The 22581-nt window shown below is 49.8% G+C and overlaps 1 protein-coding gene across 1 annotated transcript in view; it reads left to right on the forward strand.

The window, feature by feature from the left end:
- The window catches only part of FAM20A (FAM20A golgi associated secretory pathway pseudokinase), a 45743-nt gene extending 23419 nt beyond the window's left edge, over positions 1-22324 (forward strand). The window contains exons 2-11 of the mRNA XM_032870763.1: positions 12618-12802; positions 13518-13568; positions 15023-15101; positions 17054-17146; positions 17915-18030; positions 18567-18747; positions 19254-19363; positions 19751-19832; positions 20245-20304; positions 21717-22324. Of these exons, the coding sequence (XP_032726654.1) occupies positions 12618-12802; positions 13518-13568; positions 15023-15101; positions 17054-17146; positions 17915-18030; positions 18567-18747; positions 19254-19363; positions 19751-19832; positions 20245-20304; positions 21717-21981 (1222 nt within the window). The 3' untranslated portion in view covers positions 21982-22324. The remainder of the gene's footprint in view (positions 1-12617; positions 12803-13517; positions 13569-15022; positions 15102-17053; positions 17147-17914; positions 18031-18566; positions 18748-19253; positions 19364-19750; positions 19833-20244; positions 20305-21716) is intronic.
- Positions 22325-22581: the final 257 nt, after the last annotated feature.

Below are 22581 nucleotides of genomic sequence, written 5' to 3' on the forward strand. Positions count from 1 at the left end.
GCCTAATGTTGTATTCGTAATTTTGTACTCTTTTTCTTAAAAAATGGTCCTCCAAATATGTAAATGTCAGGCCCCACTAAACTTGGATCCTTCTTGGTCACTGGAAATACAGAACAATTCAAAGAAGCATTTTCCAAACTCATTACCACCACAATAAACAACTCTGAATAAATGTTCTTTCTCAGGCCAGTGTCAAGGATAAGAATACTGAAACAGACATATGGACCAAACAGGTGCACTGATTTAAATGGAAAGCCAAGCCCCATCGAGGCTCACTCTAATGCTTTTTAAATTTTCTTCCTCACGGAGTGCATTTGGAAATTCACAAAACGAGGAGAACCAGCCTTCTGAGTTCCATTCTAACTGAGAGCAAAATCCCGCGCAATTCCCGTGTTCAAGAAATCCCCCTACCAAGTTTTGATCCTAGTGTTCTGGAGCCTGACGGCGTCTTTGCAGCAGGAAACTTGTTCAGACGTCTTGGAATCATTATTTATAGAGCATTTACTGTGTGCACAGCACTTTGCCAAATACTGAGGCGGAAGCAAAAGAAATCCAAGGCGGATCCTTCCCCTTGAGAAACGTAGAGCTTCTTAGTTGGGAAGAAAATATGTGACTCTGAAATGTGACTCCTGCTCGGTCTCTCTTCTGAGGCTGGAGCAAAGGGACCACTACCCGGAGTTTCTAACAGAGAGGGTTTTGCCTGGGGGCCTGACACCCCATTCCCACCTCCCTCCCTCTGTTCAGGATCTGGGTGCAGATGGCCAGGGCTCCACAAACGCTTGAATACCATCCACCCTAGCATAGGTGATGGGACAGGGAGGGAACCTCGTTACGACTCTGCACCTGGTACAGCACCTTCTAGAATTGCTCAGGAAGGAACAGCTCCAGGAAATGAACAGGGATTCAAGTCGTTAGAAAATAATGGACTATCACCAAATTCCTCTGCAGGGGACCTCAGTGTGAGCTTTCACGGCGGAGGGAGTGTCATTTTCTCATAACAGCTTCATAACCACCGAATTTAGCCCAAATATAAATTCGGTGGTGCACAAATGAAATAGCTACGCTTGAGAGGGCTTGGCATCGTTGTACTGCTTCTGGAAGGGATTCTGTGTCCAGATGCCAAAGGGAGACTTATTTCAGCAAAAAGAACGGAGGTTATTTCCCAAGATCAGTTCAGTCTGTCCTGATGCAGGAGAAGCAGGAAATTCAAAAGATGACACAGTGATTAAGAAGGAAGGAGGGCAGGTAGAATGGCTGGAGATTTTAATGTTCTGGCAAACATGTGATATCCAAAAAGAAGCATACAGATCAGCTTCTCTTGAATAAGCTTGTGATTTCTGTTAATTGCCTTTCCAGAGAAATACAGTAAGTCGTTCCTTTTAGAGCTGTGCACCCACTCCGTGTGAGCTATGGAGTACTTCCACTCACTCCACAAAGATCTCTTAAGCTCCTCTTACATGCCAAATGCTCAGGATCCAATGTCAAGAAGAAAACAGAAAAAGACTCTACCACTGTAGTGCTTGGGTCTGATAAACAGAAACAAGTGTGAAATTGTAAGAGTGACATGAACAAAGGAGAAGATATTATGCAATGGAACACAGAGGTAGTGACGTGGGACCTGACGTGAGTCAATGCTGACCTTCAAGGAAGGGAAGGCTTGAGCTGGAGGCCAGATGAGAAGGATTTGGGAAAAGAGTGCCCCAGATAGAGGAGATAGCATGTTCCAAGTCCCTGTGGCTGGACGGATCAGTACCCTCGTGGCTGGAGTAGAGAAGCATGGCTGTAGACCAATGTCATCTGATAAAACTTCCCATGTTGTTGAAAATGTTCTATGATCTGTGCTGTCCACAGAAATAGCCACTAGTCACGTGTGGCTACTGAGCAGTTGAAATGTGGCCAAGGAACCACGTTTAATTTTATTTCATTTTAGTTAATTTAAGTTAAAATAGCTTCTATCCCATGCGCCAACACAGGCTTGTAGCAACGGTAAAGAAGCTGATCAAACAGCAGTAGGGAAACACGGAATGCTTCTGGGCAGGAGGCTGACGGCATGAGCTTGCATTCTGAAAAACAATCATTTTGATTTCAAGAGCTATTGACTTTTTTTTTTAATTATTAAGAATTCAGGATTCTTTGCTAACTACAACCATGAAAAAGGAAGCCATGAGGCCCCTGAGTGGCTCAGTTGGTTAAGTGTCTGACTCTTGATTTCAGCTCAGGTCATGCATGGTCTCAGGGTCGTGAGATCGAGCCCCGCATTGGGCTCCATGCCGGCCGCAGAGTCTGCTTGGGATTCTCTCTCTCTCTCTCTCCCCTACCCCTCCCCTGTTCTCTCGTTCTCTCTCAATAAATAAATAAAATCTATAAAAAGAAAAAGTAAGCCATGATACTCAGGAATGACAGAAATGCCCCATTCTAGGTAATGGGTTTTATGAGCACATTTATTATAGTGAGACCATAAGAAATGCTTACCTTCCACATTTAAAAAACACATGTCAGCATTTTGCCCCAAGTCTGTATGACTTAGTGATGGAGTGGACATTGTGGAGAGGGGGAGGGAAATTTCTAGAATGTTTCCAAGGATTCTGGCTCATCCAGATGGACAGCGGCGTAATCACTGGGCTGGGCCCCTTCCAGTTTTGCATCCAGCCTCCAGCTTCTGCACACTTTGCTACCAGCCTCACCCTTAGGAGGGGCCAGAAGTCCCTGAGAGTTTTACTCTTTGCATTAAGTAGAAAAAAAATAGCTCCCGAAAGATATCCACACCAAATCCCTAGAATCTTTGAACGCTACCTTATTTGGAAAACAGATCTTTGCAAAGATGTGATTAAGTTAAGGATTCTGAGATGAGGAGCTAATCCTGGATTATCTGAATTGAGCCCAACATGCTGTCACAAGTGTCCTTGGAAGAGAGAAGAGGAGGAGGCCACGTGACCACAGAGACTGGTGCGATGTAATCACAGGCCAAGGAGCGCCTGGAGCCACCAACAGCTGGAAGAGACAGGAAGGCTTCATCCCTTGAGCTTTCAGAAGAAGTGCAACCCTGCCAATTTTTTTTTTTTTTTTAAGATTTACTTTAGAGAGAAAGAGAGAGAGGGCAGGGGACGGTCAAGGGAGAGGGAGAAAGAGAACCTCGAGCAAACCTCCCCCCACACCCACGGAGATTGGAGCCCGATGCGGGGCTCCATCTCAGGACCCTGAGATCATGACCTGAGCCGACATCAAGAGTTGGCCACTCCCAGGCACCCGCTGTGCTGATATTTTGATTTTGGACTTCTGGCCTCCAGAATATGGAAGAATACATTTCTGTTGTTTTCAGCGACCCAGTTTGTGGTGCTTTGTTCTGGCTGCCTCACTACCCCACAAGCTCTTGTCCTGGGAATAGCGGAGCCAGTGACTGACCCGGATAAGAGCACAAAAGCCTGGCTCCCTTGCCTCTCACTGTAGGACTATCTTCCAGAATATAACAAGCTGCAGAACCCACGCCAGCCTCCCAAAGGATCAGACGGATGGAGGGGACTTCCCCTAAAGTCACCCCTTTGTCTGGCTTCTTCCTCCCCTGTCCTGCTTCCCACACACCTTCCCCTGCTTCTCCAGGGAGCGTCTCCTTAGCCCATTGTCCTCTTGGAAACCCAAAGCCCGAGGTCAGCTTCTCCCTGACAGGCAGCCCTTGGGGGTAGAAACCACAGCTGAGGCCCCGGGCTGGAAGGAAGAGCACGAGTTTGGTTTGAACTTTGTTGACTGCAGATACTTTTAAAACCAGCCTTGGCAAGCGACACCCCGCAGACCTGAACTGGCCCGTGGCCGCCTGTTTTCACCGATAGACTAAGTACTGGAATACAGCTTCCCCCATTCATCTCTGCCTTGTCCGAGGCTCCTTTCTCGCTACAGTGGCAGAGCCGTATAGTAGAGACAGAGACGTCATGGCCCTGCCAAGCCCAAGATATCTGCTGTCTGGTCCTTTATAGAAATACGCAGCTGGATGTAGAGGCCAGCAGCTCAAAGGGCTGGAGGTAAGAATTTGGGAGCCCTCGGCATATGAGTGGCAAGTAAACCTATGGGTGTGGGTACAAGGATATCAAAGGTGGGGCTAGAGGGAGAGAACCAGAACAGAATTCTAGCAGAATTCCAGAATCCTTCTGGAATTCTAGCACTTCATGATGGATCAAGGAAGCCTGAGTGGGAACCAGACCAAGAGACCAGAAAGGTTGGAGAAAACCCAGAGAGCTCCCTAAAATTCCAAACACCAGGAAAACATCATTTGTGCCACCCACTCATTTCTACGTCTTGGGATATCGAATTTCTTCTGGAGAATCAGCCTTTTGAAGCATCCGTCAAAAGACATGTGCTCTCTCCAGGACTTTCAAAATGATTTTGCATTAAATTCTTCGGAAGGGGCGCCTGAGTGGCTCTGTTGGTTAAGCGTCCAACTCTTGATTTCAGCTCAGGTTATGATCTTGGGGTCCTGAGATTGAGCTCTGTGCTCAGCATGATGCTGGCTTGAGATTTTCTCTGTCTCCTTCTGCCCTTTTCCCTGCTCTCTCTCTCTCTCTCTCTCTCTCTCTCTCTCACAAATAAATAAATAAATTTTAAAACATTGGAAGTTAGTTCGGCCCAATACAGCTAAAAACAGAGAGAGATCCCATACAGAGAACTATGCCTGGTCTTAGTTATGAATGATGCTGTGATGTTTAAACTCAGTAAGAGATGTCCCATCCTCACTCAACTTTCTTTTCTTTCTTTTTTTTTTTTTTTCTCCTCACTCACCCTTCTGCTAGTTACCCTCTCTAACTCCTGGATGTCAATGCCCCACTCCTATGGGGTTCCCTTAGTTAGAAAGTTTTCTTTGTGGACAGTTGGGATAAAATAATCTAGGAAAGACCAGATTCATTTCGAATTAGAGACCATCAAATCGCTGGAATATTTTGCAGCATGTTAATAGCAGAGATACACTCAAGTCATAGCACGTGTTGGTGGTAGCTGAGAGCTTCTGACTTCTTCCAATAATAAACATGAAGTGTCCTCCATGGGCAAGGGGCTACGTTGGGTTTTGGAAGGGACACAAAGACGAACAAGACATTGCCCCTGTCTGCGATGTGCTAGAAGGAATGAGAAATGTGTCTAAATCACCATTACCCAGAAAATGGCAAAAGCAGCAGAAGAAATGGGAGTTGAGTGGAAATTTGTGGGCACGAGAAAGAGAGATCATATCCGGTGGTTGGACTGAAAAAGCTTCAAAGAGGAAGTTCCATGGGGGGGTTGGCCCAAAAGGCTGGGAAGGATTCAGTAAAGACCTAGAGGAGGATTTTGTAGGGAGACACATACTTGGAGCTGGGTTTTACTGTGCGTCTGACTGTCAGGGCGCCACAGAGGGCAGAGGGGGAGACAGAGTGACAAGTATCAGGGGAGAGGACATCCCAGAGCCTAGGTAAGAGGTTCGAGGGCTGCGCTGGCACGGGCAGCAGGAAGAAAAGGGAAATTTTAGAGGCTGTGGAGGTAACATTATAGGTTTTGGGAATGAATTGGAGGGGAAAGGAGTCAGAAGCCTGGGCTTTGCCACTGGTAAATTTGAGGATGAATAGCTTGCTCTTGGCTTTTGGAGAATAAATAAGGGCCTCAAATTTCCCTTCTGGTGTCACCCTGCCTTCTCCACTGCAACGGCCAAAAGAAAGTATTATTTGCATTTGCATGGCCTGGGGCCAAAATTATCCCAGAAGCACTTGACCCCAACCCACGGGGTCTCTGTAAACATAATCGAGGCATCTATGCCTTTTGGCAGGGCCGAGGTGGTGAATTCTATTTCTTCTATTTCCTACAAACGAGGAACTTTAGGCGCCAGGAAGGTTTTTCAGATCTAAAGCCATGGGGTCAGTGACGGGGAGCGTGGGGAGTTCACCCAAGCCTCCGAGAACCTTCCAGATCCTCCTTGAGCCCTCTGAGTCACAGCTGTCTCCCTTCCTTGCCTGACGCACCCTCAGCACCTGGCCAGTGAATGCCACGTCCACACCACCCCCCGCCCCGGGTGGCTGTGCCCTCAGGATCTCAGAACGAACAGGGGAGGTTGGCACCCTCCACATGCTGTCATCTCCCCACCTGCCAGCAAGCAAAGGCAGATCCAGGCTCCCAATGAGCTCGATGTTCCAAGGCCAGACCTGCCTGAACACTCAGAAGGCAGAACACAGTGTATCGCCTTAATGCCTCCAAGGTGCATTGGCTGGGGCTCCGCTTGTACCCCGAGACTGCAAACTACAGAGGAATTCTGAGGTCCTGTGGATGGTCCCTGACCTCAAAGATGGGTGAGAGCATGTCCCTGGCGGTATCTAATATAACAGATGACCTAGAGGTCCTTCCATTGCCCAAAGGACGTTCCAAGGACTTCACTCTGGCTTGCAAAGCCACTGTTTCTGCTTACCCACTACAGCTGTATTTTTGAAAACCTGCTCTCCTGATCTCCAGTCTTTATAAACAGTAATAATAATAATTTAGAAAAGCAACCATTCTTTGATGCCTTCTCTGTGGCTGGATGGTACTACACTTCATTCTTACAATACAGTGAGGCTCGATGTCAGCATGCCCATTTTCCACAATAGGTAAACTGAGGCTCAGAGGGCTTAAACTACTTTTTTTTTTTTTTTTGGAAGGCCATGCCCTGTTCTCAGTCTTCTCATTTGTGAATTGGGGATGAGACTAGATATCTCATGCACTGGACATAGGCTCACAAGAGGTCCTGTGGGTATAGCCCAGTCCTCAAGGTCACTCACTCTGCAGGTAAGAGGCAGGACCAGGTCCTCGTGACACAAAAGTCTGTGTCCTTTTCTGTTGTCACGCTGCAGATTAGCTGCTGGTCTGCTTCACTGTGCTGATGTCTTAGTGACCCACTCATCTCACTCCAGCAGGGAGAGAACTTTCCCATTGTCAGTATTACCTGGAAGAACAGGCCTCGTGTTTTGCTCTTGTGTTTAGTGTTTATTTGGGAAAGTCAAGGAAATGTTCACTCTGGAGATGGGGGCATTGGAGATGGTGCTTGAAGGAGTTCTATGGCTGAAGGTTTCTGTCCCAGCGGGCTGGAAGTCTGGGAAGCATCGTTAGAGATTTAAGGTTATCGAGAAAACAACCAACCAAGCAAGCAAAGGACAGAGTCTGGAAATGAAGCAAGGATTTAACTAGGCATTGAGTAATAAAGGTTCTGAGAAAGGCACTTATCAGATCATCCATATATAAGATGGAATTGGGGAAGCGGTTTTGTTTACAGTTTAAAAAAAAAAAAATGTCCCTAATAACTGTGGCCATGGGGAATGAATTCCAGAGTCCTGACTGGAACCTGGAGGTGAGGTGACCAGGCTTGATCCCTCTGTAGTGCAGGTGACATACAGGGGACCTGACCCCATCTCCCAAAGCCAGAGCAAGCATGCAATACATAGGAGCGGGATCTGCGGCTTTCAAAGGGCAAGTGGTGGAAACCCAACCCACCCCCTCGAGAGGAAGGGGACTTGTCCCGATGAGATGATCCAAACATGGTGGCTGTACCCAGGCCCTCAAACTAGATATATATAGATACACACACACACACACACACACACACATACACATAGCTTTTTAACAACATTGTGGTATTTTTCTTAAGATTTTACTTATTTATTTGAGAGAGACCACAAACACAGGCAGTGGGGAGTGGCAGAAGGAGTGGGAGAAGCAGACTTCCCACTGAGCAAGGAGCCCGATGCGGGATTCAATCCCAGGACCCCGGGATCATGACCGGAGCTGAAGGTAGACACTTCAGCAAATGAGCCACCCAGGTGCTCCCAACATAGTGGTATCTACCTTTGCCTTATTGAACTGCTCTTTTAGAAAACTACTTTTTTTTTTTTTAAAGTACCACAAACAGGAAAGAAAGCGGGTAAATTCTGTGTTCAGCACTTTTATACTTTTAAACCCTGGTAGGTCATATCTGCCAATTGCCATGGTGTTAAAGCTCCCACTAGTGCCAATCCTGAGCTCCCCGTCCAAGCCAGCTCCAGCACGCCCTGCTGGTTGTCCCCGAGGAGCCAAAGGCACACAAAGTTTCTAACCAGAAATAAATTAGTCTTGACAGCTCTATCGTAACCATTAAAAAAAAAACAAACAAAAAAAAGCCAGTAAAGGGTACCTGATACCTTTCTCTCCTCTCCCCACCCTTTCCCCAAGGTTGTCACGCTGGCTCCGGCAAGGGCAGAGCAGCTAGCCAGAGAGCCATGTGTCCCCCGCCTCACAGTAAACGCGAATGCCTTGAAGAGCAATTTGCCCTCATCCAGAAGCGACACTCAATTTGCCACATGTGTCTTTTTCCTTTGGATGCAGTATCCCAGACTGCCGCTGTGGCTGGAATTCATCAGCTCAGAGCGCCACTTAAGAGAACCTCCCCCTCCCCCCAGCCCCTTCTGCCAAAAGCCAGCTCCGCCCCAATGTCTCTTTCTCTTCCTAACTTGCTTTGGGCGCTGCTCTAGTGCAGGGTGACTGGCTTAGCTCGGGACTGTGCAATCTTTCCAGCAGACCCCCAAGAGAGGTTAGCCATCACTTAGCTTTAACCCCAAAGTAGGCTTGGGAACGAGAGCCTAGCCCGACTCGCTGTTAAAATAAAAATAAATGTTAATAACATAAGGAAAAGTTGGCAAGAGCCCTACAGACCTGGTCAAAAAGTTGTCCTTTCCCCTGATTTTCATAAAAGCCGTTCAACAGTGTGTCATTTTAAAGAACGATATCGGGAGCTCAAATCCTCCCCCACCCCTAGCTGGATGGCTGCCGTGGGCTCGCTGATTTGGGAAAGGGAAGTCTCGCCATCTGTCTCTCTTCTGCTCTTGGAGACCAAAGACTTAAGAGAGAGTTCCCTTGCCTTGCCTTGTCGCCTCTGTGCGAGGACTTCCTCAGAGCCACGTGTGTCTTAATATGTCCCTGCATTGAGTCAGATCACATCTGAGTGTGTCTTAACAGCACAGGGAACGGAACACGAGTGGGTGGCTATTTTGTTGTTGTTCCAGATTTACGGGGGTACAATTGACAACAGCTGTCTGTTTGCAAGGTGTACAACTCAGTATCTTGATACACTTAACATTTTGATTGATTGCGAAATAATTTACCACCGTCAAGCTAATTAACAATTAAAAAGCTAATTAACATTTCCATCACTTTACGTAGTTACCGTGAGTGTACGAAGAACACTAAAAATCTACTCTCTTACATCTTTCAAGCATATAATACCGTATTGTTAATTGTAGTGACACAACTCTATGTTAGATCTCCAGAAGGCGTTCATGCTGTGTAATGGAAACTTTGTACGCTTTGACCAATGAGTGGCTCCCCATCTCCCCTTCCTCTCAGCCCCAACCCTGGCAACCACCATCCTACTTTCTGCTGCTGTGACCTGGACTGTTTGAGATTCCATATGTGAGTGAGATCATACTGTGTCTGTCTTTCTGTGTCTGGCTTATTTCACTTAGCATAATGTCCTCCAGGTTCATTCACAATGTTGCAAATGGCAGGATTCTCTTCTTTGTTAAGGCTGAATAATATTCCTTTGTATATATACCGCATTTCCTTTATCCACTCATCGATTGGGAGACACCTAAGTAAGTCCCTTCCGCGTCTGTTGGGAATAATAGCGCAATGAACGTGGGAGTGTAGGAATCTCGTCACGATACTGGTTTATACTGGTTTCATTTCCTTTGTGTGCATACGCAGCTGATACAGGATGTTTTTAGATTTAAGTCAACGTGCTTTAAAAAGGAAGATTCTACATTCTGACCAAGATCTGGATTTCCAGCTTCTCTTGAACACTCAGAATAAATGATTTCCCAGGAAACGTAAGTTTCATGACAACACAGAGTTTGTTTTGTACACAGCCCTAGCTCCAGGATGGAGATCAGTGTCTAGCAGTCAACAAATATTTGACGAATGAATAAATGAATGAGCACTGACAAGGCATGACTACTGTTAGCTGAAACTTAATAGCAGCTGTCCCCTTTAGATGGGGCGTCTGTTCTCCCTCGCATGTTAAGTAAGTGTTCTCTACAGATGAGTTAAGGGTGGAAAAACAGGCTCATCTTTTTATGGCCTGAGTACTTATGAGTCCTCCTTTCCTCCCTGCTCCCACCACCAAATTCATATGTCAAAAGCCTAACCTCAGAATGTGGTGGTATTTAGAGGTATTTAGAGGTGGAAATAATTGGAAAATAATTAGGTTTAGATGAGGTCAGGAGGGTAGGGATCCATGATGGGATTAGTATCCTTATCAGAAAAGCAAGAGAGCTGCTTCTCTCTCCATATAAGGACCCTGTGAGAAGGTGGCCATCCACAAGCCAGGAAGTAAACCCTCATCTAGAACCAAATCACACCTTGATCTTGGACCTCCCAGTCCACATGACTGCAAGAAATCAATGTCTGTTGTTTAAGCCACCGGATCTGTAGTATTTTGTTATGGCAGCCTGAGCAGACTACTACCAAGTACTTCTCTTAACCCCCAGAGAAGCTGATTAAAGAGAGAATGGGGGGCGCCTGGGTGGCTCAGTGGGTTACAGCCTCTGCCTTCAGCTCAGGTTGTGATCCCAGGGTCCTGGGATCGAGTCCCGCATCAGGCTCTCTGCTCAGCAGGGAGCCTGCTTCCCCCTCTCTCTGCCTGCCTCTGCCTACTTGCGATCTCTGTCAAATAAAAAAAGAGAGAGAGAGAGAATGGAAGTATGCGTACAGCCCTGCCTGACAGCAATGAATCTCATCAAATTCCATACATGGGCAGAAATGTGTTCAGTTCAGAAACCTCAGCAATGGACAGTTGCCTTGCCATCCCAGCCCTTCTCTCTCCTGACCCCCTGGACTGAGTTGAGGAAAGTCTTCTGGAGTGGACCTTCCTGGTGATTACCAGCAAAGCTTGTGGGTTAGCAAGTGTTCCCCCAAGATTCCTATGTAGAGTGGGCCTGAAACCAATAAGACTAGCATCCTTATAAGAAGAGGGAGAGACACCCCAGAAAAGGCCACGTGAGGAGACAAGAAAGAAGACAGCTGTCTGTCAGCCCTAGAAGGAGGTCCCAGAAGAAACTAAACCCGGCCACACCCTGATCTTGGACCGTCAGCCTCCAGGAGGGTGAGAAAATCAATGGCTGGTGTTGAAGCTCCCCGGGGAAGTGGTGTTTGGTTTGGGCGTCCTGAGCCGACGGAGACAATAGATCGGGGGTCTTTATCCGTTAGCAATGTGGACACAGTGCCGAAAATACACAAGAGCTTTTAAAGGGCTCCAAGACCTGAACAAAAAAAACATATTGGCTCGAAAACGAAAACTCCAAAATCAGAACGAATTCATATCTAATTAAACGTTTACAAAACAATGAGTCAACATTGACTCGGTGGTATTATGAGATACTTTATGCTTAGCAGAATTCAAAATGATAGATTCAGAATTCAAAACTTATAACAAAAACAAAACAAAAAACAAAAAAACAAAAAGCAAAAAATAACTTCAATCCCATCACAGACCTCAGAGGTACGGTACCAGTTTGAGAAACACAGATGGATAGGAACACCCACCCATTCCCTCCCCCAACAAGCCCACTTGCCCTACAGTGAGCTTTATCTCGCCAGATGACATCACGCTCGCTTGCTCTGCCTTCCAGCGGGAGGCCTCTACGTTTCTATTCAATCACCTGCTTACCCCACCTGCCTCTCTGATCCTCACGTACATCGGTCCCCTGCCAGCCTCTCCCGGCACTCACACACTCCCCCGCCCAGGAGTACCTTCGTAACACCCCATTCAGTTGAAACACCACCCATTCTTTAGCCCACCTTCCTCTACGGTTGTCTTCATCTGACCACTTCATTGTGTAGGCATCGTTGCCGTCTCCAAAATGTTGGGGTGTTTTAGTCTGAATGACCTATCTAGCCGTCAACTACAACCGCCCTGTCTTTTCCTCTGATGATTTCAGAGACCTACAACTTGTCTCCCAAACTAGACTCTCAGCCTCTATACAGCCCCGGTGTTGTTTTCTTACTTTTTACTTTGTACCCTGGCAGAAAAGGCTCTTGAGCAGGACACACAGTAAATGGCTAATGGATTCTTCTTTTCCTATATGACTTACTGTTTAATCTACTTGGCTTCCAGCGCTACTGAAGGGATCCTCACCCTCCAACCACTTCCTTCTCACCAGGTACCTTTCTGTCCCCCATTTCATTCCATAGGTCAGAAAAGAGTGGGAAGTATAAGCATACAGACGTTTTCATGGAAAAATGCACAAAGAGACCCAGATGCCAGATTATATGAGGTCCCTAATTTTACTCTTAACCATCTGCCCTTTTCTTCGGATGAATTGGTCATGGTTTGTAGTTAGGTATTTATGTATTTGTGGATGGCATTGTGCATCTATGTGCCTGTTGTACTCACTAGATTATAAGCCCTTTGAGGGCAAGGAAGACATGTGCCTGTTTTGCACCCCATGGTATCCTAAGCTCAGCATAAAGCCAGGTGCAAAGTAGATGCTGACTACTGTTGTTGAATGAACGTAAGAATGAAGAGAGAGTCCAGACAAGGGGCTTTGGCAAGCCTTTGCACTTCTTATAGCCCCAGTGGAAACAAAACAAAACTCTCTCTGCTCTTTCAGACGACACAAGATGTACAAAGAGCAGCTCAACCTCACCTCCAATGATGCCCCCCTGCAGCTCCAACTCGAGGCCAGCTGGGTCCAGTTCCACCTGGGGATCAGCCGCCACGGGCTGTACTCCCGGTCCAGTCCTGTCGTCAGCCAACTCCTCAAGGACATGATGCGCTTTCCCACCATCAGTGCTGGTGAGATGCACTGGGTCAGGCGGGATGCACTAACTTTCTCCCGGAGAGGCTGCATAAACCATCTCAGACTGAGCTCTAGGGTGAAATATTAAAGGGTTGGCTCTGACGTGTGGTAGGACCATAAGAAGAAAAGCAGACCCTGATCTTTTTCCCTTTGAATGAGATCTTATCACTCTAATCTCATCACCACTGCATCAGACAGCCAGAAGAAAGCATTTCTGTACACATTAAGAATGGTGGTTGCTACCATTTATTGTGAGCTTCTCAGAAACCTGGCAACTTTCTTTTATACAATCACAATATGACATAGATATTATCATGGCCATTTTATAGGAGGGGAAGCTGAGGCTCAGAGAGGTTAAGCAACCTGGCCAGAGACCCAGTCTGGGATTCAAACACAGTCCTACCATCCCACGTCTGTGTTCTCAAGCACTCCAACAGCTTAGTCACTAACAAGGACCAGACTAGCCTCGATCACACACCAGGAGCTGCTGGAGCATCTACTGAAGGGCTAGAGGGCATGGGGCCTGGGATGGAGCTGGGTGGAGGCTATAGCCAGCTGAGGCCCCCAGCCATCCCCTGTTGAATGGGTAAGGGCCCCAGGCTGCCTCACCATCCCCCCCTTCTGTGGTCCGAACCAGAGTTAAGGGTGCTGTGTGGTGAGCTCTCCTAGGAGCAAGGCTGGACATTCTCACTCCCTTCTCTTCCTTTACAGATTACAGTCAGGACGAGAAGGCCTTGCTTGGGGCATGTGACTGCACCCAGAGTAAGTGGCCCAGCCCTGCCTCTGTCCAGCCCCCTCATCACCACAGCCCCGTGAACCCCGGGACCTGGCAGCACCACGAGGAACCTGCAGAGTGGGTTCACAGAGGAGCTCACTCTGCGGTGGTCCTGGTCGGAAGCTGAAGGAGCATGAGTCTCTCTGCTCGGTCTCTAAGAACTCGACATTTCTGTCCACCCATCCACCCACATAGCCACCCACACAGAGGAAAAGGCATCCAGGAGGGACTATTCCTTTGTCATCAGCATCATCGGAGAGCTTGTTAGGAATGAAAAATCTCAATCCCCACTCTGATGTTCCAAATCAGAACCTGGATTTTAACCAAATCCTCAAGGGGTTGGAGGACATTTGGAGGTCTCAGAAGCAGTTGCCCTGGGCAGCAGTTCCCAAGCTGGCCACATTCTAGAATTACCTGGAGATCTTTAGAAAGTACTGAGGGCTGTCCTCCCCCTCGGGAGGTCTTGGCTCAATGGGTCCAGGCATCAGAATTTTAAAGCCCTCCAGGTGAGTCCAATGCAGCCGAAGTTGAGACCCACTGGGGTAAACGATGACTAGAATATGGAATCAGAAAGACAGGCAGGAGATAGAGAGCTCCCAGGGTGCCACAAGTCGGGTACAGTTGTGCCTGGACACGGAGCTCCCCAGCCCCCAGAGTGGCCAGGCCACCCACTGGCAAGTCACCGCCCGTGATGAGTAACCCCATCCATTTACTTCAACACACTGATCACACATAGAAATTCCCGTATGTGCCATGATGGTAAGGCTTCGAAAGAGCATTTGTAGGGCCCGGGGCTTCCCTTTGCTTTGGCTTAGCACCTGCCCACCATTTGCCATGTTACAGAACGCAAAGGTGAGTAGGGTGTTGTCCCAACCCTCGAGGGGCTCACAGCAAGGCCAGGACGGGGCAAAGCGAGTGAAGCAGCCAGAATGCAAGGTGTCAGGAGGCAGGGCCGAGTGCGGGGTGAGGAAGGGGCGCCACAGGTGTGTCAGTCCCCAAACCCTGTGCCGGCCCAGGTGTGCGGTCGGAACTAGAGAGAGATGCAGATAAAGGAGTCCAATGCCATGTAACAGGTGGCAGAATCAGAATCCACAGGGGTCCCTGGGAAGCACAGAGGGGACAATATCAGTTCTTCTTAGGAAAACATCGTTTAGGCTTTTCAGTGAGGGTCTATCTCAGGAAACCTGCAGCGTTTACCCTCTTCCCGTAAGAACAGACTTCAGGATTTTCTTGAGCCCCACCCTGGACACGTTCTCCATGTCCTCACACACTAGAATTTACCCTGCAGTTTTCAAAAGCAAATGCTGGTCTTTAGGATCTTACCACATAAGAACAAAAAGAAGAAATCAACTGGGTTTTGTTTTTCTGAAGGACCAAAAGGTCACAGCCCTGAGGTTAGGCTCAGAGACAGTGTTCACTCTCCCTTCTCCCCCCCTCACAGTTGTGAAACCCAGCGGGGTCCACCTCAAGCTGGTTCTCAGGTTCTCAGACTTCGGGAAGGCCATGTTCAAACCCATGAGGTAAGTGACCGCCTTCCTCACCTCCGCGTCCAGCTGCGGCAGCCGTGAGGGAATCAGACCAAAAATCAGTGAATGTGGGCAGGCTGGGGAGGGGATCTCCTCTTATATTCGGGCATAAAAACAGTAATAAATCTGCACATTCTCCCATTCACCACCCCTCACCTGATCCGGGGGCTGTATTCCCTGAGGAACATTCTTATCTGGCCCCTTGGGATGGCAAGGATTTTTATTAAAACTTAGAGCTAATGATACGGCGGGGAGCTCTACTGTCATTTTTCGTATGTGGACAGGAAAACCACTCACACTGGCCATGTTTTATGTGCGGGAGAGGACCGGAAGTCCCGGCCCCTCCTCCTTCTCCACCTTGTCACTTACAAACGACCTGCAGAGACTGTCCAAACCAACTGGTTTTCTCTCTGGGTAGAATGCAAGAATTTCCAGCATTGGGTCACAGAAGCCCTTTTGTCGATCCTGAGGCCGTAACACAAAGTTTAATCTGCATTTGTATAAAATTTCATCCAAAGCCAAACAGCATCATTTTAAAACGTATTTCTTGAAAAAGCATGCATGTTTTTTTTCCTATACGTCATTTAAAGTAAAAACAAAAACAAAAAACAAACGTGTCCCTTATTAAAAAGGGAAAGTACAAGTTTATCTTGGGATAATATAAACTATGGCCATAGTTAAAGATCGTATTTTTCATGTAATCTATGGACTAGAGACACTGAGAAATGCATCAGCCCTTGTCAAAGCCTGAGAAGCCCTGATGTAAAAAGGATTTTCAAATTTGAAGTCCCATCTAGGTGGGCCATACAGAAACAGGGAAATGATGTTTTAGAAAATTCTAAAAGGTGCCGGAGAGAAGGTGGATCCTGATGGATGAAATTCAGGAGTTCAAATGTGCGGACGGGGCCCCGTGGACATGCTCCTTGCTGCCCCGGTGCCGGGCGGCGACGCTGGTGAGGAGAAGAGGGGCACGCCGGCACACGGAGGCCTGTCCTTCCAAGGTGGCTGCACCTTTTAAAAACAGGACACCTGCTTTGGCAACGCCTCGCCGTGGTTTCCAGGATGTGTGTTTTTTGGCAAAGTGCACGTCACTGTTTCAACCGCTGGAGCTGTTTACAGCTTTGGGCAACATTACGTGTGTTTACATTTGAGTTGCTTCTGCAGCCCTCACGCTTTCCCCCAGGGCCGATCTCTCTTGCACGGGTGTTCACAGCAAGGCAAGTCAAGCTTGGGGCCAGAGGCCACGCTGCCCTGAAGAACTGGGGGGCACCTTTCTGAACATTCATACCCAGCAGCCCCGTCGCCCTCGGGCAGGCCTGGTGCTTTTCAGGAATCCATTCGCGATTTTAAAATGTGTATAAATCAATAGCCTCTGAACCAGCCTCCCTCCAGCTTCCGGCTGGGCTCACTCCAGGGACCCAGCCGAGGCTTCTCCGAAGGGACGGGCTCATTTTTTCACCCCGTCACCCTAAGACCTGGACCATTTCTGGTCTTCAAATGTCAGCTGTATTAAACTGCATCCCTAGGACGCTTTTCCTTCTAGAAAAGGCCCGCCTCCTCCCCCACCTCTAACTCTGGACGTCTGGGTCTCTGCCCCTTTGGTTGGCCAGAAGGTGCCTCTCTTCTGTCTACACCTGCCCAAGAATGTCTGCGTATTTTCCCAACTAACCTACCTTTTAAAAGGATCAGCCGCGGTCCCTGAAAGTGGCTCAGAGAGGAGATGTGGTCCGGGGAGCGTCTGCAGGACCAGGTCTTACAGGAACCCCGAGAATCTTCCCCCAGCCGTGGGAGCCACGGGCTGTCCCTGGCGGGTCGTTCCATCAGGCACACATGGACACTGAAAGCATGAAAGGCTGTTTTCCTCTCCCTCCAGTCATGCTTCTCAGCCCTCTGCTCAGGCTCCCACCAAGCCTGGGTCCAGGGCGTGAGTCCTCCCTTCCTTCCAGACAGCAGCGAGATGAAGAGACACCCGCCGACTTCTTCTACTTCATCGACTTTCAGAGACACAATGCCGAGATCGCAGCTTTCCACCTGGACAGGTAGGGTCAGGCCCCAGGGACATGGCAGGGACGGGCGCTGGGCAGGATCTCAGGCGGGACCTCCCTGGTGTTTCTTCCTTCCCGCATCCTGTCTTCCTCACGAACCTCAGTGATGCCTTTGAACTCAACACATCTCCCGTTCAACCCCATGTTTGAAGAACACAAGGCCTCTCACGTAGTGAAAAGAATGACCCAGAAGAAAGCTAACCACCCTGTCAGCCTGCTCAGGCTGCCACCTTGGACCTGACCTTGCCCTTCGCTCTGGTTTCCTGATTGGAAACAGGGAGAAGGCTTCCACTCCCATAGATCTCCTTTCCTCCAAAGGTGAAGGCACATTCCTCAACTTCCTCCCCTCCCATTTGCCCGTCGTGGCTCCTCACGGTGTGTTCTAAGGACCGGCAGCCGGGGCCCCACCCCAGGAACTTTTCAGAAATCCAGAAGCTCGGGCTCACCCTGGCCGGTCTGAATCAGAGCCTGCATGTGAAGGAGAGCCCAGCTCACTCGTACGCCCAGGGACGTATGAAGAGCTCTGCCCTAGAACATAGCGTGGACTGTAGGAAGGCTTGTCCAGGAGGCTTGCTGGAATCGGGATTCCTTTGCCACCCCTTGTCCCAGCCCCTTAGACACAGGTTTGCCCTGGGCACCGTCAGCTCGGTACTGCAGGGCGCCCTGGGCTGGGGGTGGGCAGGAACGCCCATCCATTTCTAAGGGGCAACCATCCAACCCCACAATGATCCCCCGATGTGAGCAGGGCTCTCTCTCCTTCAGGATTCTGGACTTCCGACGGGTGCCACCCACCGTGGGGAGGCTAGTCAATGTCACCAAGGAAATCCTAGAGGTCACCAAGAATGAAATCCTGCAGAGTGTTTTCTTCGTGTCTCCAGGTAGAGTACTGGCCCGAGTGATGTTCTGGGTGTAGGAGGGTCGGCCCCTGTGGCCACCGATGCATTCCCAGTGGTCTGAGCACCTGCCAGCCCTCGTTGGGGTGGGTCTATGCTGCCATCAGACTCCCCCACCCTGGCCCAAGCGTCACACCCGATGAACTGGGGATGGGAAAGGGTCACGGGTGAGATGCCACGTAGCCTGTGTGGGCATGGACAAGGCAGGCCCCCTGGACTCAGATGTCACCCACGCGAGCACAGCATTCTCATCATCTGGATGGGAGGCTGGGGCCCACACTTTCTCTGCTCTGAGACATTTGAAAAATTGGTACCCAGGACGCTCAATTTAAAAGCACTAGCAAGCCCCGACATCTGGGAGGGCAATACGGTCTTCTCCTTGCTGCTTGTGCCCAAGCTGTGAGTGGAGGCCTTCCCCTCCCTCCTGGAGGACTTTCCCGGGGTGTGGGGTGGGGACAGGAACACGGCATTGCCGCCTCCTTCTCTTATTCCTTCTCTCTCTCTCCTCCCGTGCCCTCCAGCCAGCAACGTGTGTTTCTTTGCCAAGTGCCCATACATGTGCAAGACTGAATACGCCGTGTGTGGCAACCCCCACCTGCTAGAGGGCTCCCTCTCCACGTTCCTGCCGTCCCTCAACCTGGCCCCCAGGCTGTCTGTGCCCAACCCCTGGATCCGATCCTACTCTCTGGCAGGGAAAGAGGAGTGAGTTGGCCCCCTGGGCACAATGCCCATGCCCACGGCCCGGCCGTCTGGTCCCGGAGAGGAGCTGCACCCCTGCAACGAGGCCTTGCCGCCAGCCTGGCTCACGGACCCCCCAAGCCCCAATCATTTCCTGATCTCACACCGATCCTAGGGCCAGCGGTGTCTGTTCTCCCCCTTTGGTTCACGCATTCAGTTACAAACAGCCTCCTGCGTGCTGGGGGTACAGAGACACGTGACAGAGGCTTTCCCCAGCCTAGGGGGATGGTCAGATGAGCAGGCCAATCACGAAATCACGGTGTCACGCTTGCTGTCATACAGGGAAGCAGTGGGGGGCCCGCAGGAGGGACACCTGCTCCTCCTGAGTAAACCCTGGGAAGCCCAGGCCCCCGAGTCGGGATCAGGGAGGCAGGGTTTTGGGGGGGGAAGGGTACAGGGAGGCGTGAGGAGGGCCCCCAACACCTTGCCATCTTGGCTTTTCCAGCCCCAGGACTTCTTCTCCCCCTCAGGTGGGAGGTCAATCCACTCTACTGTGACACCGTGAAGCAGATCTACCCGTACAACAGCAGCAACCGTCTCCTCAACATCATCGACATGGCCATCTTCGACTTCCTGATAGGTAGGTCCCCACGCTCGGGCGCTTGGCAACAGGGGTCTCGCCTCTGGGGCTGGGATTCGCCATGACCCTGGGCCATGAGCTCGATCCTGGACCACGAGGCCTGTGCAACCTTGCACGGCTCACAGCCTCGGAAGCAGTGAGGGTCCCAGGGGACAGAGGTTAACACACTCCCCTCTTTAGAGAGGACCTCAGAAGGCGGGCACGCGGTGGGAAACCCGTCCACATGAGGGACTGTCTGCTCGCTTAGCTCCCCTCTCCTGCTGCACTGTCACTAATAACCGTGGGAAACGGCGTGGGGTCCTGGGTTCAGACTCCCGACTCAACTGTGGACCGGCCTCTGGGCCCGGGGAGGATGGAGAGGTCAGACGCACCTGCCCTCCTTTGCAGGAAATATGGACCGGCACCATTACGAGATGTTCACCAAATTCGGGGATGATGGGTTCCTCATTCACCTTGACAATGCCAGAGGGTAAGTGTCCCAACACCGCTATCCCCCGCCATGGCCCGGGTGTAGCAGCTCGGGGCCAACCGGAAGCCCACGAGGATGAGGCCCCTCCATGGTCGCGTTCCCAGTCGCCCTGCCCTCCTCGTCCCATTCCCTTTTTCCCAGATCTCTGCCAAGTAACGGTGGATTCTCCTGAGACTGCTAGTCAGTTTTCCACATTTTCACTCTGTGGCTCAGTCCTGAACAAATGATGCTTGGTAGTAGCCTCTTTGCACAGAGGCCTTGGGGAGCTGATTGAGGACAAGGGGGCTGACCCCTGGCATTTTACCCCCGGCTGTGAGTCAGAACAAGGCTGAGGTAGAGGAGAGAGGAAACCATTCAGAGTAAGGTGTGTAGGGGCGAGGGGATTACCCTGAAAGCCCGTCTCCCCTTCCAGGTTTGGACGACACTCCCAGGACGAACTCTCCATCTTGTCGCCGCTGTCCCAGTGCTGCAGGTGAGCTCCCAGTGCCAGGGCAGGTGGCAACTGTGCCCTTATTCCCACTTGCAACTAGGCTCCGGAGGTCCTCGCGTTCATTGGTCTAGGACCCCAGGGGGTAGGGGCACAGGCATGACCTCATTCCTTGTCCACCTACAGAATTTTCCCCAGCAACACCTCCCTCTTCCATCTGGCCACACAGGATGAATGAGGACCTCCTCTTTTAAACCCTTCAGTCGCTAACTTTTATCTCGAACCCACCCAGAGAAGGGCTCACCCTTGCAGAGGCTGCTCGTCTCCGACACGACTCATCAGAGCTCTGCTTCGCTCAGCACTCAGAGCAGCTCGTAAATACACTTGTTCACCGTCCGAGTAAACTCCTGATTAGAGTCCCGTAAACCGGGGGCGTCTGGCAGGCTCAGCCAGTACAGCAGGCGACTCTTGACCACGGGTCATGGGTTCAAGCCCCATGTTGGGTACAGAGATCCCTGAAAAATAAAATCCTTAGGGGCGCCCGGGTGGCAGAGGCAGCTGAATGCCTGACTCTTGGTTTTGGCTCAGATCATGATCTCAGGGTTGTGGGATCGAGTCCCACGTTGGGCTCAGTGCACAGTCTGCTTAAGACTCTCTCCCTCTGCCCCTCCCCGCCTCTAAAATAAACAAATCTTTAATAAAATAAAAATAGAATCTTTAAAAAGCCCTATAAACTCATGTCAGATTGAAAGGAAGTATGTGGACTTAGCGTGGCCTCCCTGCTCTAGAGAATGTCTAACCCACTTCCACACCTCTCTGTGTCGGGAGTCAGGACGGTGAATGGGTCCGCCGGCTCAGCTGCGGTTTCCAGAGCTAACTGGGAATACGGGAGGCACGCCTAGCAAAACCGCCTCATTCATTTCCAGCTGGAAAAGTCTGAGCAAAGCATGTTCTTTATCCGCTTCTTTGGTTCATTTAAACGTGCCTCCCTCCAGCGCCCCCCCGCTACAAGCAGGCTAGGCAGTGGTTGCTGATGACAAGTCGGACACTTAAGCTGCTTTACAGATGGGAGTGCAAGTCAGATTCTCAAAAAAGAAATCAAGATCCTAAAGTCGAGATTGGCTCCACCCCATCTCCATCCCTCTAAGAGTCTGACACAGGGAAATATAAAACTGGCAAGAAACAACTTAGGCTGAGGGTACCTATGGCTTTTGAGATGGCAAACCTCTTCATCATTTCGCCTACGAGAAACTTCTCTCGGTGGCTTTAAATCTCCTTCAAATGTCGTTAACTGTCACTTATTTCCTTTCCCTGGTTTTCAATAACATGTGCTTGAGAAGACATTGGGGGAGAAGGCTCCCAGAACATCAGCTACAGCAGCTGTTTGTGGGGAAAGAAGTTCAGGCGCTTTTCTGTTCACATTTACTCATTGGTCTCCTATGGCTCTGTCCTTCCAGGATAAAAAAGAAAACGCTTTTGCACCTGCAGCTGCTGGCCCAGGCCGAATACAGACTCAGTGACGTGATGCGGGAGTCTTTGCTAGAAGACCAGCTCAGCCCTGTCCTCACAGAGCCCCACCTCCTGGCCCTGGACCGGAGACTCCAAATCATCCTGCAGACAGTGGAGGGGTGCGTGGAGGCCCATGGAGAGCAGAATGTCATAGCCACTGACCCAGTACAACAGTCCGCCCCAGACTCTAGCCAGGCTAACTTGACAAGCTAAGGGCGGGATGAAGCCAGACCTCAGGAACTACCCCGGAACCAACCATGTACTCGGGTGCGGACCACTGCTTCCTCGCAGCCCCAGGAGGGGCTGGGTCAAGAGCTCTGGAAGAGGTAGGGCACTGGGATGATTCCACAAGAGCAAGAGGGATCTGCTGCTGAACTTTCTTCCTCGGTGCATGGCTTCTCTAGTGGACCTCCTTGGCTCCCTGTTTCCCAGAAAGTACTGTTTCATCAACACTACAGACCATGTCCTGAGTAAACTGGGAAATCTGGATAAGAGTCAGGCTTGGAAGGTTTGGAAGCCTTATCCCAGGAAAGAGTAGAACAAATAAAATTAAAGGATACCACGGACACCTAGCTGACCTCCAGATCCTTACTATATCTACAAGGATAATTTCTTTTCTTTTTTTTTTCTTTTTTTTTTTTTTTTTACAAGGATAATTTCTGACCCAGATAAAACATTTGGCATCTCAGGAGCAGACCAAAAAAAAAAAAAAAAAAAAAAATCTAAATATGGTAGCTCTCAAACTGGTCCAAAGTAGACTTCGCCCTTTCTATTTCTGCCCCAGTCACTGTGGCCCAGCTGAATACAGTAATC

Source organism: Lontra canadensis, unplaced genomic scaffold, assembly GCF_010015895.1.
Source record: "Lontra canadensis isolate GAN:19392208 unplaced genomic scaffold, GSC_riverotter_1.0 scaffold41, whole genome shotgun sequence".
In the NCBI taxonomy this organism is placed as follows: domain Eukaryota; kingdom Metazoa; phylum Chordata; class Mammalia; order Carnivora; family Mustelidae; genus Lontra; species Lontra canadensis.